The 20,516-nt window shown below is 45.2% G+C and overlaps 1 protein-coding gene across 5 annotated transcripts in view; it reads left to right on the forward strand.

Moving 5' to 3' along the window:
- Window positions 1-20,516, forward strand: part of ANKFY1 (ankyrin repeat and FYVE domain containing 1) — a 72,655-nt gene that overhangs the window by 43,354 nt on the left and 8,785 nt on the right. For all 5 annotated transcript variants that reach the window (XM_006172523.3, XM_032497952.1, XM_014558110.2 and 2 more), the window contains 14 exons: window positions 2,484-2,688; window positions 4,128-4,196; window positions 4,421-4,620; window positions 7,093-7,190; window positions 10,291-10,519; window positions 11,418-11,516; window positions 11,774-11,927; window positions 12,663-12,831; window positions 13,613-13,731; window positions 14,388-14,544; window positions 15,232-15,432; window positions 17,048-17,224; window positions 19,773-19,920; window positions 20,368-20,458. In XM_006172523.3, coding sequence (XP_006172585.2) covers window positions 2,484-2,688; window positions 4,128-4,196; window positions 4,421-4,620; window positions 7,093-7,190; window positions 10,291-10,519; window positions 11,418-11,516; window positions 11,774-11,927; window positions 12,663-12,831; window positions 13,613-13,731; window positions 14,388-14,544; window positions 15,232-15,432; window positions 17,048-17,224; window positions 19,773-19,920; window positions 20,368-20,458 — 2,116 coding nt within the window. The remainder of the gene's footprint in view (window positions 1-2,483; window positions 2,689-4,127; window positions 4,197-4,420; window positions 4,621-7,092; window positions 7,191-10,290; window positions 10,520-11,417; window positions 11,517-11,773; window positions 11,928-12,662; window positions 12,832-13,612; window positions 13,732-14,387; window positions 14,545-15,231; window positions 15,433-17,047; window positions 17,225-19,772; window positions 19,921-20,367; window positions 20,459-20,516) is intronic.

Raw genomic sequence — 20,516 nt, forward strand, 5'->3', positions numbered from 1 at the left:
GGACAGAAGAATGAAAATATTTCAGAAGGGTCTAGTTAGAGAAGTCTTCAGTTACCCAAAGTCATAACTGACTGGAATTAGAGCCAGTCTGTTAAAGTGGAACCTAGCAGCCTTGACCAGTCAATGCATTTTCTTCCCAAACATTTCCCTGGTGCCTGTTTTCTGTAAGAGAGTGGTGGATACAAAAATAAATCAGACATGGACCAACTAGCATCTGAGGCACCTGTGATGGCCAAGCCACTTCAGTGCCAGAGCTCATACTCTCCAGCAAGATGGTCCCTTGGAAGAAAGAGTAGAGCAACTGGGAAATACTGAAAGCCAGATGATTTTTGAAATGTCATGTCTACTGAAGACCAGATGAAACATATTATTCAGGTGACAATGAGCAGAGGAATACAGATAACAGGCTTGAGAGCTTTGCCACCCCTGAAATCCTAAGTCCTTTTCTAAATGTTCAGACGGCAGAAGTATAGTTGAAGAAGATGAAATGATATTGCAGGATATAAAAGAAAACTTCTCAGAAGTGACTCTGTAAGAGAAATCACCAACTGGAAGTTGTGGTTCAGGGGATTGTGCATCCACAATACTAACAGAACGAGAAACACGACAGTGTCCTGATGTGAAGAGAAGAACAGAACAGCTCTGGCAAGAGCACCATTGCCAATGAGGAATATAGTAAAGAAGTTCAAGGCACCTTTAACAACCTGATGTTTATCCTAAAACCTGCAGCAAATTGAAGTACAGTCGATGGTCATGGGCCCAGCGAATCAACCTGGGAGCTTGCTCTGCATTTGGGGCTTCTTTCAGCTGAAAAAGAGTGTGATTTGCAGAAGATTCACCCTATAGACCATGGTGAAATGGAGGTCTACAGAAAGTACCTCTGAATCCCAGAAGAGCTCTTGGGATGACACTGGCACACCCGCCAAAGTTAGACATGGGGTCTGTCAGGGGAGAATGAGTTTGATTTGACTTCCCAGCCATGAGCTAATCGGTGCCGTCTGGAGGCCACTGACAGAAACAGTTGCTTCCACCCAGTACACGGAATGCCCCAAAGCATGCATTGTACGTTTAATAAGTGATGACTTCTCTGTTGACAATTATCTTGTGATGCACTGTTATTCTTGCCTTATTTTCTTAAGGAGTGTTAATTTTATGTGTAGTGAGTGTTTTTGTATGTTTTAAATTGTAAATGAAACTAAATCCAAGGAATATTGAACTTTAAGTAATCTTATAACAAATTTAATTGCTTAATTTCTATCATCTTCCAAATTAACTTGATAAGTATACTTTAGCTGGTTTTCCACAGTATTTTTAACATTAAATTGCCACTTATCAGATTGCTTGGTTTTGAATTTAACTGTATATTCGCAGAACCAATCTCAAATCAGCTTTTCTTTGCTGGTATCTGACAAACTATCTTCAGAATTACATGCCTTTAATATTTTCACATAAACGTAATTCTTTTGTCAAAATGGCAAGGGAGGGTTTTTTCCCTTCATACAGAGCACCGAATAGTCAAAGGTGATACTTTGAGCTGTTGAAATACCAGATTTATATGTTATTCAGTCTTAATGTGTTATTTGTAGGTTCTAAGTAGACTTTTCTACTTACAACATGAGAGTTAAGGCAACTGAAGGGACTTAGAAGCTTCGAGGGGTTGTTTTTTGTGGGGTTTTTTTAAATTGAAGTATAGTTGATTTACAGTGTTGTGTTAGTTTCAGGTGTCCAGCAAAGTGATTCAGTTATCCATATATATATATATCTATTCTTTTTCAGATTCATTTCCATTATAAGCTATTACAAGATATGGTTGTACTGAATATGGTTCCTTGTGATAAATAGTAGGTCCTTGTTTATCTGTTTTATATATAGTAATGTGTATCTGTTAATCCCAAACTCTTAATTTATCCCTCCCCCTTAGAAGCTTTGTTTTTACAACCAGTTAATTTACCATATGAATTTTTAAAAATAGTAATATGTACAGATTCTTTGTTCAAATACTCAACTGCAAACTTATTAAGACTGTTATGTGTGTATGTAATGAGAGTGAGAAAATAAAAGGAATCTTTGTGATAATAATAAATCAGTTGGACATGGTCTTACTCTAAACAGGAACCTGTATGCAGGTACAGCAGGTTAGGGGTAAGAACTGCTTTGGTACAGGCTGTGGTATCTAATGAGAGAGGGAGATAAATTGTGTTGGGGAGGAATCTTGGAACCCTTTATGAAAGTTGATGACCAGAAGAGGTCTTTGAAGGATAGAAACCTGTTACTTAAAACTGTGCAGTGATACTGGAGTGAGGGGTCGGGACAGATGACGACAGATAATCAGAAACTGAATTCGAGTATGTAAGTCCATGATCCCAGTGATGAGACCTTCTCTGTCTACAGCTACTGGTACCTTTCTGAGGAGACATTGGCCACAGTAGCTTGGCCCCAGGTGTTGTCATATGTGACCATTTCTTCTCCTGTTTCCTTTCAAGGAGATCTCTTTGCTGCCACTTTCCTCATTAAGAATGGGGCCCTTGTCAATGCTGCGACGTTGGGTGCCCAGGAGACGCCATTGCACCTTGTGGCATCGTACAGTTCAAAGAAGCACTCAGCAGATGTGATGTCCGAGATGGCGCAGATTGCAGAGGCCCTGCTGCAGGCTGGTGCCAACCCCAACATGCAGGACAGCAAGGGCAGGTCAGTTGGGGAGCAGGTCGACCGCTCAGCACTATTCCCAGATTGTTATTTTATGGTGGCACGTTACTAGCACTATTCCCAGATTGTTATTTTATGGCAGCACGTAACTAGCATGGTTTTTTTCAGTTGAGCATGATTCAGTCTGAATTTTATTGAAGTCACAAACATTGATTTGTTTTGCAAATGAGATAGATGACTAAAGCCAGAGGCATTTGGGGAAACCATTTCCATCCTAGGTAACTGAGGTCCTTGGATTTTTAAGCAACTTCTGTCATCCCCAGAGTGGTCATCCAGTCCAGCTCCTTCTTCCAGCATCTTTGTTAGAGTTAGTTGGATACTTTGAAGAAAAGGAGTGCGTTTCTCTCAAAGCAATCCGTTTTATTTCTGTGAGGTCTAATTTGGGGGAAATTCTCTGTATTAAACCCAATTCTAACTTCTCATAAACACTCCCACCTTAGACAGTGTCTGCACAGTTTGCCCTCTTCTTCCACAGCACATCCCTTTGCAGAGTTGACAGTGGTTGTCATGTTCCTTTTGCCCCTTCTGCAGAAATACTTGGTTTAGAATCTAAGAAAGGGCTGCTTGTCTTTGGGACAACAGTGTGGGAAGCATGGAAGAGGACTTAAGCCACTTGAATCACCAACACAAGTGGGACCCATAGCAGCTATCATAGCAGCTCAGTATTTTATACCTTTGAGGAACCATCTCAGAAAATAACTGTGAAGCCGTCAGGATAGGAAAACAGATTTGTGTAATGGATAAATTACTTAAATAAGGTGGATCTCCATGAACTCAATGTAATGTGATAATTACCTTATTTACCAAAATAATTGCATTCTTGTTTTTTCTTCTGGTGATTCCTTAATTTTCCCCCCAACCATCATAGACTCTAGCATTCTGAACCTCTGAGCTAGATGCTAGCCGGGGTCCCCTGTGCTCTGCGGTGGCAGTCTTCCTCGGGGCACACGAGGGCTAAAGTGAAGCCATGGAAAGCAGTTCATTGCCATTCTAATCAATTCCCACTGTTGCCACTCAGAATGTGTTTTGAGTGTAAGAATTACGGGAAGAAAAAAATTTCTTTTCAGAATCGTGGACGGTAAGTAGGGGAGAATAGGCATTGCTATGGCAGAAACTACTGTTTTAGAAACATGAGTATGTGCACATTCAGTGAGGGTCAGGATCTCATTGGAGAGTATTTTGGTATCTCTTCCTTTTATTGATTCTTGTCCGTTTGGCTACTGAATAAATTGTAACATCTAATCTAATCCTTTTTCATTCGTTGATACTTGGTCATGGTTTTGGAAAACTGTTTGCCAGGGGTACAAAAAGACACTGTTGGCAGAAATGTGGAATTTGTTGCAGATTCTAGTCACCTCCTGCTATGAGTAGTCCTGAACTGCCCCGTCCTGAGTTGATGCCTCCTCTTTTTCCTCTTGCAGGACTCCCTTACACTTGTCCATCATGGCCAGGAACGAATACGTGTTCAGTCAGTTGCTGCAGTGTAAACAGTACGTAGGGAGACGTGGAGAAACGAAAAAGCAGTTGTGAGGGTGGGATTGTGAGTGAAAAATAATTCTCCTAAAATACCTTTTAGCACTATCAACTTTACTAAGTAAAAGTAAAATAAAAAATTGTCATTCACAAAAGTACAGAGGGAAAGAATGTGGCTGTTGGCAGTACAGAGTGTCAGAAGACGATTGTATTTGCTGTTTGCATTGCTTCCTCATTTCAGGTTAGATTTAGAGCTGAAGGACCATGAGGGCAGCACCGCTCTGTGGCTTGCAGTGCAGTACATCACCGTGTCTTCCGACCAGTCTGTAAACCCCTTCGAAGACCTCCCCATGGTAAATGGGACTTCATTTGATGAAAACAGCTTTGCGGCCAGACTCATTCAGCGTGGCAGCAACACCAATGCACCTGATACAGTAACAGGTAAAGCACAGATTCCCGAAGAGCCGATGCTCAGTCTGGAGACTCCATGAAATACTGTGTCAGTGATTTCACCAGAAATTTAGAAACTGGATGACATGCTCTTACTGAAATTATTTTGTATTTAATTTTAATCATAGTAAAAGTCTGATCTTGTGCTTCAGAAAACTTAGCCAGACTCTAAGTTAAATCCTTTTGGCTGAAACACTTCTATTTATTTAATGCAGTGAGTTTCAGTCTTTTTGAACTCAGAACTCTTTTTACCCTCTTAAAAATTATATCCTAAAGAGCTTTTTGTTTAAGAGGGTATCTTTGATATTCACCATGTTAGAAATTAAAGCTGAGAAATTTTTAAAAGATGTATTAATTAATAATAATAACAACAAACCATTTTATGTTAACATGAAACATTTTTTATGAAGAATAATTTTCAAAACAAAATTTAGTTGAAAGATTAACTGGTTTCTGATATCTGCATCTGTATTCAATCTTTTAAGATATTTTGTTTTGATTAAAGAAAGTACATCCCTTCACACGGTTATGTAGTTGGAAGAGGGAGGCGTATTTTAAGAGCCTTTTCAGGTAATTGTGGATATATTACTTTGATACTGCAAGCAAAATTTATCAAGGGGTAATTTCTCTAAAGTTAGTTTCAGTGAGGAATCTGAAACTGTATTAATGAAATTTTTATACTCCGTTATATTAAAATTTATGGTCTGTTCGTGCTTTAAGTGGATTTTTTCTCTGCATGATTTTGTAACATCATGCCTTAGTCATTTGGAAAACCTTGGTTCACTGAGTTATGCAGATCTTCAAAATGTTCATTTATTTTAGAATCACATTTATTAATATCACCACTCATCTCTTAGAAGAATCTTTCAGTATTGAGGAACTTGGAGTTGCAGATCAAAGTTTTCCAAAATTCTAATTTTCGCTTGTAAGGTCAAATTTTATCATTTGGTAGAAATAGTGTACTTAGTTGGGTTATCAAAGAGTGAGACATGTAAGAGACTGATTCTGTGTTGTTTGAGAGTTGAATGTCAGACTGTACAGATACAGGTTTTATAGAAGTTTGGCGTGTGCTTGAAAAGAGTGTGCATTCTTTAATCGTAGGATGCATGTAGCGTTCTCTATATGCCCAGTAAATCAATGCGTTCATTATGCCGTTCAAGTCTTACTCATTTGCTTACTCATTAACTTTTGGACTCCTTGATCGGTCAGTTTCTGGGAGGCACATTAAAAATGTTCACTTTGATTATGGGTTTGTCTATTTTTCTTGCTAGTTCTGTCAATTTTACATTATATACCTTGCGTTTTAATTCAAGTTCAGGATTATTATTTTTTCCTTGTTCCAGTTTTCATGTACATGTAATAACCTTAGTCCACTGTTTTTCAACATATCAGTAATGCTTTAGCAGTTGCAGGTTGCATCGTTGTTCTGTAGGGAGGTGTATGATTTATGTCTTGTCTGTACCAGAATGACTTCAGAAGTGAAAATGGGACTTTTTTATTAGGAGTCTCTAAATTAGAATGACTCTCACGTAGGCGTGGAACCACGTTCTCTGAGGGAAAAGGAAAGAACGGCGTGGAAACAAAGCAGTGCTCTGTCAGTTGCTTCACCTTATTTTTACTCCTGGTATTTAATTTAATATGAGTTTTCGAATAGCATAGCTGTAGAAAATAATATTTTGTGTTTATCCAGAAAGGAAATGGATTTTAATAGAAAGAGAAAACATTGCTCTGGGGGTTAAAACTGTTTTGAGGGGAAAAGAGAAAATTTTTTGTTTTTTTCTTTCTAAGATTTTTATTTAGAAAAGAGTGATAGGGCTAAGCTAAACATTTCTAAGCCAAGAACAAACATACTTAAGGCTCTAGGAGTAAAAGTGAGGTATTTAAGGAGCATTTTCTGGTAGAACTTCAGCTTACAGTGTCTTCAAAATGGTCATCTAGCCCAGAGGTTCTCAGACAGAGACGACTCCCTGACCCGTATCGCCCAAGGGACACTTGGCAAGTCTGCAGACGTTTCATTGCGGCAGTAAGGTCGAGGGTGCTACTGGCATCTAATGGGGAGAAGCCGGTGGTGCTACTAAATATTACACAGTGTACAGAGCAAACTCCTCACTACAAAGAATTATCTGGCCCAGGATGTCAGTAGCACTGCTGTTGAGAAATCGTGTTCTAACCCACCCTGGTAAAGAGTCATAACTTACCTCTGGTCCCAGGTGGTGGCTAGTGGCAAACCCAGGGAAGAGTGAGTGTCTTCTGACTTCCAGACCAAGTCTTTGCTCCACCCAGGCTCCTCTTAGTCTCTGTGTCCACATACAGAGAGGGCCTGTGTGGACTTAAATGGTACCTACTTCCGGTGTGGACTTGTCAGTAGTGAAAGGTGGTGAGGCAGGGCAGGGTGTGGTGCTGCGGGGAACTTGACCTTATTTTTATGCAAATAGAAGAGTGACTATGCCCGTTTCCTCCTAGGAAATTGCTTACTGCAGCGGGCAGCTGAAGCAGGAAATGAGGCCGCAGCTCTTTTCCTGGCAACCAGTGGCGCCCACGTCAACCACAGAAACAAGTGGGTAAGTGTGGCAGGACAGCCAGGCGAAGCGGTTTTGGTCTGTGGAAGAAATGGCAGTGGTGGACGGGTAGATGAAACAGAATAGATTTATTTTTCAGTTTTTGTCAAAATAATACATACGCACTGTTAAAAAATCAGAGTGTAACAGATGCTTTTATCCTAAAATACTGGTTTGATTGATTTATCTAGCAACCATTTCTTAAGCATTTGTGGTATGTCAGGTCCTAAACAATGTACTGTGGACTTCATGGTCTAATAGAGATTGGCAAACGTGGACGCAGAAACCTACCATGGTATATCTTAATTTTTTTAAAATAACCTTTCGCATTTGCTGAGGTTTTCCTGTGTGAATGCTTATTTAGTCTTTATCTCAAGCTAAGGCAGACGGTGCAGTGTTACAATGAAACGATGGCCTTTCGGGTTGGACATTCCTGGATTTACCAGATTTCCCATTTCCCATCCTGCCATATGTAGTCTTAGGCAAGTTACTTCTTAACTTCAGTTCTAATCTATAAAGTGGGGTGAACACTGATTTCATAAGGTGTGGTTAAGATAAAAAGAAATGATTTATTTAAGTAATTTTCAGCATAACATCTGGGACATTAGATACTAAGTGGTAGTTATTTTTACTTTATTATTTTCACACAGAGAAGATGTGCTTGAGATCACATTTATTGTACAACTCCTTTGTGCTAGGAGCTTTAAGGTTATTATCCCTTTCAGTTCTCACAGTGGACCAAGAAGTGGCATATGTTGAAGAGACATTTCCAGCATCTATAAGTCCTTCATTTCAGGGTAAAGAACCTTGAGGTTTTGAGAAGTTAAGTGGCTCGTAAATAATGGAGCCACTATTAAGACTCAGGCACTTGAATGTGTAGTTGCATTCTCTCTCAGCAGCGCTGGGCAGGCAGTAAATGGCACGCTTGGAGTATGAGACATACCAGAGTGTCTTGGAAGCACAGGGGAGAGGACCACACCATTTGTTTCCACCATGCAATTTACTAATCTGTCTGCACCTACACCCGCACCAGGCCTGCTCTCCAGCTGGAAGGATGCACGTCCCTGTACGCACCAGTGGCTGGTTTCTTGGCTTTGCTCCTGCCATTGTGTCTCTGCTGCTGTCTGTCTCCTGTTTCATCAGTTCTGCCCACTGTTCATTTCTAGTAGCATACTGCTGTGCTCTGCTGTCTCTCAAGTCTAAAAAACCCTCCCTTGAGCCCCCATTGTCTACCAGTTGTTCCTTCTCTGATACCATTCATAGCAAAATGGGGTGAAACCTTAAGATGCAGCGGCACAGAGGAGACTTGACTTGAGAGCAAGTGAGAATGACACCAGAGAAGGGTCTGGAACACTGGTTTAAAGTCTTTTGAATTTGTCCTGTGGGAAGAGAAAGTCTGTAGACGTAGAAAAGCAGTACAAGCATATTAGAGCTGAGAAAGCGGGGGGCAGCTGGCGAGGTGGAAGTACCAGTAAGGTCCAGGTTGGAGCCAGGCGGGAATCATCCAGACAAGCAGTGGCCTTTCCTGACTTCTGATACTGGATTGGGACCCAACAGGTTGGATTTCAGAATTGTAGAATGACGGTCAACAGGACATGCCTCTGTGGCTCTCAGAAGCAAGGGCAGGAGAGGTGTTAAGACTTGTGTCGGACCCGAGAAGAGAAGGAAAGGACTGGCTGGGTGGGCTGTGGCGAGACTGGATTCAGTTTTGTGGTGGTTGAACTGTTTTTTAAGCAATCAGATGGGGGTATCCTGCAGTTAATGGGTGAACTGGATGCAAAACCAGGGTGGAGAGAGTTTTAGAGTGGGTTTGAGAGTGCCCTGTGTGTAGATCCTGGGGGATGTCGTGGACAGAGATGAGAACACCCAGGGAGGATGTCAGGAAGAAGGGCTGGAGCAGAAGGTAGCCCCGAGGAGGAGGCTCCCAGCGCGATTGTGATGTGGCTCTGTGGGGAGGGGTGAGGAGGGAAGGGGGCATGTGGAGGGAAGGGAGTGAAAGGGCCAAATCCTCATCACACAATGAAATCACAGTGGTAGGACCCACGGGGAATCCCGCACCTGGAAAATCAAGATGCAGCAATAAAACCATGTTAGATAGAAATGTGGCGACTACAAAGCCCAGCTCAAAGAGTTCAAAGAGGTTCCCTCTGGAAAAGAATTTTTTTAGGAAAGAGGAGGTGGGATCTTGCTATTTTTCAAAGCCAGCCTTGTGTGTAGAGTTCTTGGACTCTTTAAACAATGAGTTTGTATAACTTTGATAGGAGCTGGTGCAGAGCAATGTGCTCAAGTTGTTCCCATTTGTTTGGGTGAAAAGATCCTGTGAGTGTGCATGCATGCGTGTGTGTACACATACATATATTCACACACACACACACATATACACATATGTGTGTTTATGTCTTTCTGTGAATATTCCATCGCTGGAGATAAACCTGAAACTGGTAATAATGGTTCCTTTAAGGGAGGAGGATTGGGTGGTGGGGGCACGGCTTGAAGGGAAGCTTCTTTTCACTGTGTATGCTTGTACCTCTTGAATATTGAATCAAGTACCAATAATACCAATTTAAAATTTTTTTTAATTTTAAGAAGTAGGCGAGGGAGGGCTTGATCAGAGTTCAAGATGAGGTTGACACTAGCTGGTCGGAGAAGCAGGGCGTAGGTGTGCTGGTGGGGGTTAAAGAGACGTGATGGCTGACGACAGCACCGCTTCTCTGGGGCCGTGAGTGTGAGGCTCTTCCGGTGTCTACAGTGTTTATTTTAGTGACACCTGGAGGCCATCTGTTGTTGTTGTTTAATAATGATCATATGTGATTTTTATAATTTGCAAAATAGTTATAAAAACACAGTGAAGGATGGAAATGCAGAAGAGTGGGAGCCAGGGCATTTGGAAGGTGCTTGGAAAGGCATGGAAGGAACTAAGGATGGCGGCACAGGGGAAGGGAAGGAGAGGAGACGGTGAGGAGTCGGGCAGAAGTCATGGTGCCGGTGACAGGATGAGCAGAGGGCTGCGCCTGGCGCTGGGGGCCCGAGTTTCCACACATAGTCTGTCTTCATCCCTTTGTGACTGAAAGTGCTCTGACTGGGGCCGCTTGCGTCTGTTTAGGGAGAAACCCCGTTGCACACAGCCTGTCGGCACGGCCTGGCCAACCTCACCGCAGAGCTCCTGCAGCAGGGGGCCAACCCAAACCTGCAGACGGAGGAGGCCCTGCCGTCGCCAAAGGAGGGTGCATCCCTGCCCAGCTCCGCAGACAGCGTCTACCTGCAGACACCGCTGCACTTGGCAATTGCCTATAATCATCCAGATGTCGTGTCTGTCATCCTGGAGCAGAAAGGTGGGTAGGGGGAATTCCTGCCCATCACTGTGACCTTTCAGCAGTGGTTTTAAGCAGTTAATGACCGAGTTGATGTCCCTTTGAGGTCAAACCAGATAAGCATGTAGTCTGGCTCCAAGCCCCTGTGTTTCCCTGTGTACATTTTCAGGCTGAGGCCTGCCCACTTCACTTGTTGGGTTAAGGTGTTAGGACCCCCGACCACTCCTCTCTTATTTCAGGGCGTTTCCCAGGCCACTTTGGTGTGGGTCAGACAGAGCTTTGCCTTGGCGTGAGCAGTCTGAGAACTCTGCTGCAGAGGTCTTCCACGAGCCAGTCAGCCCCGTCACCTGCCTCTGCCCCTCCCTGGCAGGTAGACCCTGAGAGAGGAGCCAGAAGGGGGGCCGGGGAAGCTGGCAGGCGGGAGACCCATTTCCCTCAGAAAGCCGCCTTCTGGTTTTTCTCTTTCCTGCCCTGAAATGTGTTTTACTCTTGCCTGCATTCTTGTTGAGGCCAGCATTTTTATTGTGCTTGTGGAAGGGAGTAGGCTGTGCCTTTTTCTTAGCCTCACAGGAGCTGTAAGATGGTAGGACTCACTCGTGTTAGGAAATCCTTGCCAGGGCATTGTTTTCATTCTCTTTTCAGTAATCAAGTAATTTATGTGTTTTTCCATAGTGGAGTCTGTTTTCCTTTTGTGAAGATTCAGTGTTTCAACCTTTAAAAACATTCATTTTCCTCACAAGCTTCACTGCAGAATATCAAAAGTCTGGGCTTCCACTCCCCACAAGAAGATTTATCCATTCTCTTTGTATAGAAATCATCAGTAAGTCAGTTTGAAACTGAGCTCGTATTCTCTGGAGTACCTTAAATGTGATTCATAGGATGGTGAAATCAAGTGTTCTTTTCCTTTTAAAAAATTTAGCTAATGCTCTTCATGCCACCAACAACTTGCAAATTATTCCGGACTTCAGCCTCAAGGATTCCCGAGACCAGACTGTGCTGGGCCTGGCACTGTGGACTGGTAAGGCGGTGCCAGAGGCTGCTGACACCTGCAGACAGACAGATGTCAGAGGGTGGGTGTGCGAGGGAGGGAGGGAAGTGGAAGGGTTGGAGCTAATTATTTGCTGTAAAATAACCTTTCTGTTTGGGTTAAGCCAGGAATAGCCAGTGGAAAGCTGTTGGCTTGGAGAGCTTGAGAAGGGGTGTTTGTTGCAGTAAGGGGTTGAGGAAGTGGGAGAGGCTGAGCCTGCGTCATTTCAGGGCTGGTCTGTTTTGCAGGCATGCACACGATCGCAGCCCAGCTGCTGGGCTCCGGGGCTTGCATCAACGACACCATGTCGGACGGGCAGACCTTACTGCACATGGCCATGCAGCGGCAGGACAGCAGGAGCGCGCTCTTCCTGCTGGAGCACCAGGCGGACATAAACGTCAGGTGGGCTGGACAGCACTCCGCCGCAGCACCTTTAATTGAGGTGGTCCAAAAGCAGAGCCTTGCTTGTAGAAAATATTTTTGTAACTTGTTAAATAAGAGAAGGGAAATAATGACTCCGAAAAAATACCGATTCAGTGTTGTAAGTAAACGTAATCGTGGACTCAGAAGGGGTCTTGTACTTTGCCCTTATTTGCACCGTTCAAGACCAGAGCACAGTATGGCCCAAATCTCATCAAAAAGGGCAATCCAAAATCGATTGTTTAAGTAGGAAGTTCAGTTGTTATGAAGACCATTTCAACAAATGAGCTATCAAAAGTCTTGAGGGGGAAAAATAAAGAGATAAATTTTGTATTTTCGAAGGAATTTATCTTTATCTCCAATGTCAAGTGACCTAGAATGACTGAGTGGATGAAAGAAGTGTTTTGTCAAGTGGATAGTTGGGGTGGCATTTTATTCAGTTGCTATTAAATGCAGCTGTATACCTGTCCGATTTCAGCATGCTGGGATGTTGGTCAGTTATCTTCTGGGTGCAGTAGGATAGTGTGGCTGTATTTTTTAAAGGCAGGAGGGACAGAGGCTATTGACAGGTTAAATTTCTCTGAAAGAATATTAATGAATGTGAGGGAAGTGTGTTTAAAGGATACAGTGGGCTCTGTCTCTAGGAACGCCCGGAGGGACACCCTTTATCATTTGGCCCCAGCTACAACATTGGTTTTGGTGTGCGTGTACTAACAGGACTCAGGATGGGGAGACAGCCCTCCAGCTCGCCATCAGAAATCAGCTTCCGCTTGTAGTGGACGCCATCTGCACCCGGGGCGCTGACATGTCCGTGCCCGACGAGAAGGGGAACCCCCCGCTGTGGCTCGCGTTGGCCAGTAACCTGGAGGACATCGCATCCACTCTGGTGAGACAAGAAGTGTCTGAGCTTCATCTCTGTTTACACGTGAGGATGTTTCGTGCCAGAGGTGCATTTGGTGCCTGCAAAGCAATCACAAAGAGCAGGAGAGCTGCCAAGTAACTAACTGGGTCCAGGACGAGCAGTTGAAAGTCATGTTAAATAAACTTGCAGTTCACTGTAGTCTTGCCAACACCTTTTCTTAGACTGTCTTTATCAAGGAAACTATCAAGAAGCATTTCCTCAGGGGCCTTCTGAGGTGGGGTAACTGGGTGTAGGCTGCCCTCACTATCACCATAGCGATAAGGTCTCAAATCTCAGAAGACAAAAGCCAAAAGTGGCAGCAACCCTGAAAGCTCATCTTGTTTGCTGAAGGCCCTGACATGTGACTTTTAGGCATTTTGCACGTAGGGGTTTTCCCCAGTCATTCTTGAGATTACTTGTGCATTACAGGTATATGTTACTGGGGCGTGTGAGTGTGTGTAGCCGGCACTTGTGTGTGTTTTCTGTCCCTTCTAAGACACAGCTCTAGAGGACACTAATCAAATGTATCTTTCTTTGATTTCTCAAGCCCATCTTGCAGAAGCTAAGTGCAAAAACTTGCAGCGAGCAGATTTTAATTAGTGTTTATAAAACTAATGAATGGTACAGATTAAAATAATTTTCAGTTAATTATCAACTGTATCTTGCCAGAAAAATGGATCTAATGATGTGCGTAAGCTCAAAGATGGTAATAAAAATGTTCGCCTTTGCTAGGCAGTATTTGTGAGTGAGCCGTGTTCTCCTGCAGGTCAGACATGGTTGTGATGCCACGTGCTGGGGTCCAGGACCTAGCGGGTGCCTCCAGACCCTGCTGCACAGAGCCATTGATGAGAACAACGAGTCCATCGCCTGCTTTCTTATTCGCAGGTCCGAGAAGCCTAAGTATCCCTTTGAAAACTGGCTCATTTCTCATTTGCTCTAACTACGGCCTTGGCATGCCTGTAGCTGGCTTGACCTTCATCATGAGGGCTGCTAGGGGGTCACTGTTCTTCAAGTCAAGTCAGCCAGGGACTTGACTCTCTTTTAAGGAGAGAGGCTCATGTACCCACTTCAGAGAATCTGAAAGCTAAGCCAGCTTCCTGCTTTGGGAGCCGTGCAGGTCACACAGTGCGACCAGGAGTGGGGGTGGAGGAACCGAACAGTCTCTGCATGGCTGCACCACGACTCCTGAGCCGGCACGGGCCCCGCAGCCTCCGCGTGCAGGGTGTGCGGGAGGCGAGGTTATTCAGGAAACCTTCAGAGCAGTGATTCTCAAGCTTTCATAGCGTGCAGGTCCCCTGGGGAGCTATTAAGTGTTCTGATACCCAGGTTGCCCCCAGGACCATCTGCTGAAGAATCCGTGAGAGCGGGACCCCGATACCGGTATTTGAGGCCAAGGACCAAGGACTGCTGTCCGGGCGGCGGCGGCCTCCCTGCTGGGTGGGGTGAGGCTGTGGCTGTCCGCCTCACAGCGTGCTCTTGCTTTCCCCCCGGGTTGGGTCATGGTTTCTGAAGCCTTCCCTTTACTTCCCCCTTCCTTTCAGTGGCTGTGATGTGAATAGTCCCAGACAACCTGGTGCTAATGGAGAAGGAGAGGAGGAGGCCAGAGATGGGCAGACCCCCTTGCACTTGGCAGCCTCCTGGGGGCTGGAGGAGACGATACAGTGTCTTCTGGAGTTTGGTGCCAATGTAAATGCACAGGTATGGAGAATCTCTCTTTTCCAGGGAGGTGGGTGGTAACTCCAGGACCAGGGAAACTTCCTCTTACGGCAGGGGCCTCGCCGTTTCTCTAGTCCCGGGCCTCTGCTTCACCCGGACGGGCACAAGGTGCAGACTGGTGAAGTGACTCTCTCTGTCATGCAGCCTGTCTAGTCGTTTTAATGATTTCAGGCTAAGACTTTCCTTCTTTGTGTCTTGGTCCTTTCTACAAAGTGAGGAAGATTTGTTCAGTCAACTTTCCCTTACCCCCTGTCCCCATTAGTTAACAGATTTCCACTGAGAATTTGTTCTAGCTCCAGGCTGAGTACCGTGTTTAGGAAATTGTTCCAGTAGCTCGGTGGCACATCCATGAGTTATATTCCTTGATGCTCTTCAGTGTTCCAGCCTGTGGAGGTTTGTATGCTGCCCTGCGGCCAGATAAGCAGTGGTTTAACTTAGAGGTGAGGTTGACAACTTTTCTAAACCTAGTGTGTTCGTGGCTCTGGGTCACTGGAGCATGAGGGTAATGGGCAGTGGCTGTTGGTCACCTCAGTGTTTGGCCTCTTGAGATGCTGATTTCAAACACAGAGTGGCAGTATTGATTCTCAGAACCAAATTCAATTTAAAAGTTATTCCCCTCCATGTTTTTCCTGGGTTTTAACTTCATTTAACTGGGCCTTGTCCCCATAGGATGCAGAAGGCAGAACGCCTGTCCACGTGGCCATCAGCAACCAACACGGCGTCATCATTCAGCTATTGATTTCTCACCCTGAGATCCACCTGAACGTACGAGACAGACAGGGCCTGACCCCCTTTGCCTGCGCCATGACCTACAAGAACAATAAGGCAGCCGAGGCCATCCTAAAACGAGAGTCTGGGGCTGCTGAGCAGGTGAGTGACCAACACCCCACATTCTCCACCGCGCCCTGGGCAGAGCAGAACCTGTTACGTGGAGACGGAGCAAGTGCCACCAACTAATAAACAGGCCTCTTTATAAAGACATTTGCTTTGAATTTATACTCCCCTTTCTTAAAATGTGGCTGCTCTGCTGTCGTGTGGGTTCTGGGAGGAGTTTGCCTGTCCTGCCCCACGCGTCAGCCCCGAGCTGGAGCCCGTGATGTGGAAGGAAGCTGGGGCGGCTGGGCCCTGTGACAGGAGTTCTGTGGCCGGTACGACTGAGATCGTCCTTTACTTTTGCTTGGTAGTTTGATTGCCCTAGTAATGAATGTCTTCAGAGGGTTTAAACGGTTTCATGGGAGTTGTTACCGTCCAGCTCAGCAGGCTCAGTTGTCCTTGTTCTCTGTGGTTCTTCACCAGCTGCTAAATCTGGATGGCGAGCTGTTGACCTGGAACATCAGACTGGGTGGCAAATGACAGTAGCAACTGATCTGAGGCAGGAGCTGGGATGGGTTAGTTAAGTCAGTCCTCAGACACGTGAATCTCCATCCAGCACTTAGGACACTGCCAAGGTTTCTGAGTAGCCATTTATGAAGTTAAGATGGAAACCTGGGACCTTCACAAAAGTCCTGACATGAGTGAAGACTTTGCCCTGGTGCGTCCCAGGCTTCAGTACTTCCCTTTTCTTCAGCATTTGCCTGAGTGTCACTGACTCACGCAGGCGTTTCCTCACCCTTGCTCACGTGGGGTAGGATGCGCGTGAATGGCCGTAGTGATCTCACATCTCCCCATCTGGTGTGAAACTGGTGCTGTTGATCCAAGTCCTTTGCAGACATGTTGCTGTGGCACCAGCACCTGTGGTGGACGTGTGTGTGTGTGTGTGTGTGTGTGTGTGTGTGAGAGAGAGAGAGAGAGAGAGAGAGAGAGAGAGAGAGAGAGAGAGAGACTGAGAACGTGTGTCTCCCTCACTTCTTCCTGAGCCCTCGTAGTAATATGGCGGCTCTTGGTACGAGGATCCTCTGTGGTCTGATCTGCGTGATCTTTTGCCTGCTCCACCTCAGTGACAAAGTCTGTGACGTACTGTTGGCGGCCTCCCTCGCATGTATCCTGTAGCTCAGTAAAAGAGGAGACTTTCTGGAAATTTCTGAAGATTTGTTTGACTGCACAGGGGTCAGGTGGGCATTGCAGCTGTGGTGTTAGAATGCTGGGTGCTTGTTTTAGCCAAAGCAGGAGACTCCCAGGGCCAGTGTCCACCTTTGCCTTTCCCCGTGCATCCCAGTATTTTGGTGGATTCTTTTCTCTGTCCTTCAGGTTGTTTCCTTCTTGGCTTTCCAAGCCCACTCCTGCTGCAGGAGGATACCAGGGCAGCTTGGATCAGTTCCCTTTCTCCGACCACGTGGATGTGCCCATGTGCATAGACATGCAGAGTGGATCTGTGATGGTGGTGGGGGAATGTGGGTTTTAGTGTTGGTTCTTGGGAGGGAGCTTCCTGGAACTGCAGGAGGACTACCCCGTGGCCTCTCCAGTGGTCAGGGCAGCTCTCTGGTGCTCAGGAGGCACTTTTGCAGGGGGAGCTCACTAATAATTTGCTTCCCACTTTTTGCTTTAGGTGGATAACAAGGGCCGGAATTTTCTTCACGTGGCAGTTCAGAACTCTGACATTGAAAGTGTCCTGTTCCTGATCAGTGTCCAAGCTAACGTGAATTCCAGAGTCCAGGATGCTTCCAAGTTGACCCCTTTGCACCTTGCTGTGCAAGCAGGCTCAGAGATTATTGTCCGCAATCTGGTGAGTGTCACTAAAACGTTACTGTGTGTAATGTGGACAAAGCCTGTTGTAGGGCACGTGCGGGCTCTCTCGTCATAGGTGTTTGCCAGTTACTGTGAGAGGCCAGTGCGGATTTGGGGGGTGAGCCAGTACTCTCGGGAAAGCAGGAGTGTCTGTGAGCAGCGTGTCCTGAGTGCCCAGTGGGCTGTGTGGGCAGGCGGATGCTGGAGTGAGGCCTCGAGGGAAGGCAGAGGCAGGGTGGGAGCATCAAGGGAAGGGACATCTGTTTCTGTCGTCTGCCTGCTCTGGATCAGGCTTTCCAGTGAGCTTGCTCTCCCTCTCACTCTTTTTTTCATCAGTCTTTTTGGGGTTTTTAGGATATAGTTGGCATACAACATTCAGTTAGTTTCAGGTGTATAACAGATTGATTCAATATTTGTATTTTTTTGCAAAGTGATCACTACAATAAGTCTAGTTAACATCTGTCACCATATGTAGTTACAAAAACTTTTTTCTTATGAGGACTTTTAAATTTACTCTCTTAGCAACTTACAGATATACAGTAATACTTAGTTACTAACTGCAGTCACCATGTTGTACATTACATCTGCAGGGCTTACTTATTTTGTAACTGAAAGTTTGTACCTTTTAACCACCTTCACCCATTTTGCCAACCCCTCACCCCTGTCCTGGCAACCACGAGTCTGTTCTCTGTATCTTTGAACTTGGGGGTTTTGTTATTTGTTTTTTAAATTCCACATATTAGCAAATGGCATGGTTCCATTCATTTTTATGGCTGAATAATATTCTAGTGTGTGTGTGTGTGTGTGTGTGTGTGTGTGTGTGTGTGTGTGTGTATCCATTCATCCAACGTGGATACTTAGGTTGCTTCCATATCTTGGCTGTTGTAAATAATGCTGCAATTAAATGGGGTGTATGTATCTTTTTGAATTACTATGTTTTTGTTTTTTTGGAGAGATACCCAGAAGTGGAGTTACTGGATTGTATGTATGGTAGATCTGTTTCTAATAGAGGTGGGCCTCAAAGTAGTAGAGAATTGGGTCACATGTTGGTCAGTCTGCCTGCCACCCTGAGAGCCCAGGGGTGTTGAGGGCCATGGCTCCTTCACCAGGATCATGCCTCTGTCTTAGTAAGGCTTGACCTCGCAGGTAATAGGAGTCCCTAGAAACTGCCGATCTTCCAAACAGTGGCCATGCAGTCCTTCCTCTATGAATCGGTGTGGCTTAATGTTGGAACCTGTTCCACTAAAACAATGCCTTTATCCAAACCTCTCCCCTTACCCCCAGGTAACACCCGTGGGGTTAGCTATGGTCCTAGCACAGCACTCAGACCACAAATACCCCTCTGTGATGTGTCCTGTCTGGACCTGTGAGTGATTTGACCAGGTGCCCAAGGTCCAGGGGGTGCTGGGACTTGGCCATCAGGGTCAGAATAGAGCAGCTAACTATTGCCTAGATTCTCCCAGAGGCAGAGCCCCTGCGCACGCAGACAGCACAACCAGGGGTGGCCTCAGACCTCAGGAGAGGCAAACTGGGCTCTGACTGTGAACTGTAGATTCTTTCTGTTACCAGCAAATGTCTCTGAAACTTTGTCAGAAAGTGGATGATGAATGAATTTCAAATACTGAATGAATACATAAGATATTATTTAAAGGACCTCCTGCTTTTGATTTTGTAATTCTTTATGTTGCTTTCATTCTTCTAAAAAATCATATAAAAATATTTCATTTTTATCATGGAAAAGCTTAAAGTGCGTTAAGGGTATAAGGCAGTTAGTATCTCCCTTTCACTCCCAACTCTGCTCTGAGTTTGGTATATATGCTTTTTTAAAAATTTATTTATATATTTTAAATTTTAAAGAATTTGGGGTGGGTGGGGAGGTAATTAGATTATTTATTTATTTATTTTAATGGAGATATTGGGGATTGAACCCAGGACCTCATGCATGCTAGGCACACACCCTATCACTGAGCTATATCCTCTCCCTCAGAATATATGCTTTTAAACACCTTCAGAGTTGAATATATTGTGTGTGTGTATACATTTCTCGGTCTGTCTCTCTTCAAATGGAATCTCACTGTCTTACTGTCTTCTAACTTGTCTTTTTAAAAACTTACTATATTGTAGACATCCTTTCATGTTAAATCATAAATATTTATCATCTCAATGGCTACCTATTCTATTGTTTGTATATATTATAATTTTCCTAACGAAATCCTTCCCGCAATCTGGTTTTACTGTTACAAGCAGTGGACATCTCCAAATAGAGCAGTGAACGTCACTGCAGTTCTGTGTAGTTTTATATACTGAAGTCTTAGAATTTCTGTGTCCTAAGGAATGGCTTTTCTAACCTTTCATAATTGCCAGTTTGTCCTTGGGTCTGGTGTTGCTGGCCTTTGCCTCACCGGGTGTGTATGTGAGGCCCTGTCCTCCCAGCTTTGCCAGCAGGGCAGACTCTGTGGATGCCAAAAGAAGGCAGGCTTGGCCCCCGTCCGTGGGACCTTGGTTGTTTGTGGTAGAGCGGCTGCTCATGTAATCAACTTCAACAGCTTCTTGCAGGAGCCAAAGTGAATGAATTAACCAAGCACCGCCAGACCGCCCTCCATCTCGCTGCCCAGCAGGACCTGCCCACCATCTGCTCAGTCCTCCTGGAGAATGGAGTGGACTTTGCTGCTGTGGATGAGAATGGAAACAATGGTAATTTCCAGCCATTCATGGTGTGCAGTGCTGAGCGCCCTCTAGGGGTGGAGGGGCGCTGCTCCCTTGGGCCTGCTCCCCACCAGGATCACTGGCTCTTAGAGGACCAGCCCTGTGACAGGAGGTGTTTGAGCCGGGCACCCAGCCTGCTCTGACCAGGGGCTGGGCAGCCTCCCGAGCTGAATGATAACCTTAGAAGCCTAGAGTGGCTCCTTGTGAAATCATTAAACCTCATCTTTGAAAAACTGCAGAAGCAGAAGACAAATCTTAGGAGGTTGCATTTGTGACTCATTCTTGGGGATGGTGAAGACTGGAAAGGATGCTCTGTGGGTGGACAAGGCTGCTTTGGCTGAGTCCCACTTAGAGGGAGGTTTTTGAGGGTGAGGAAGAGTCTGGATTTTCTGTGTGTGCCTCTGAGCTTGCACTGTAAGAGGATTTCTTCTCCAGCTCTTCACCTCGCGGTCATGCATGGCCGGCTCAACAACATCCGGGTCCTCCTGACGGAGTGCACCGTGGACGCCGAAGCCTTTAATCTAAGGTGAGTGTGTGTGGTTCAGAGGAGAGGCCAGGGGTCCATGTCCCCTGCCTGCCCCTCA

Source organism: Camelus ferus, chromosome 16 (genome assembly GCF_009834535.1).
Source record: "Camelus ferus isolate YT-003-E chromosome 16, BCGSAC_Cfer_1.0, whole genome shotgun sequence".
NCBI lineage: Eukaryota > Metazoa > Chordata > Mammalia > Artiodactyla > Camelidae > Camelus > Camelus ferus.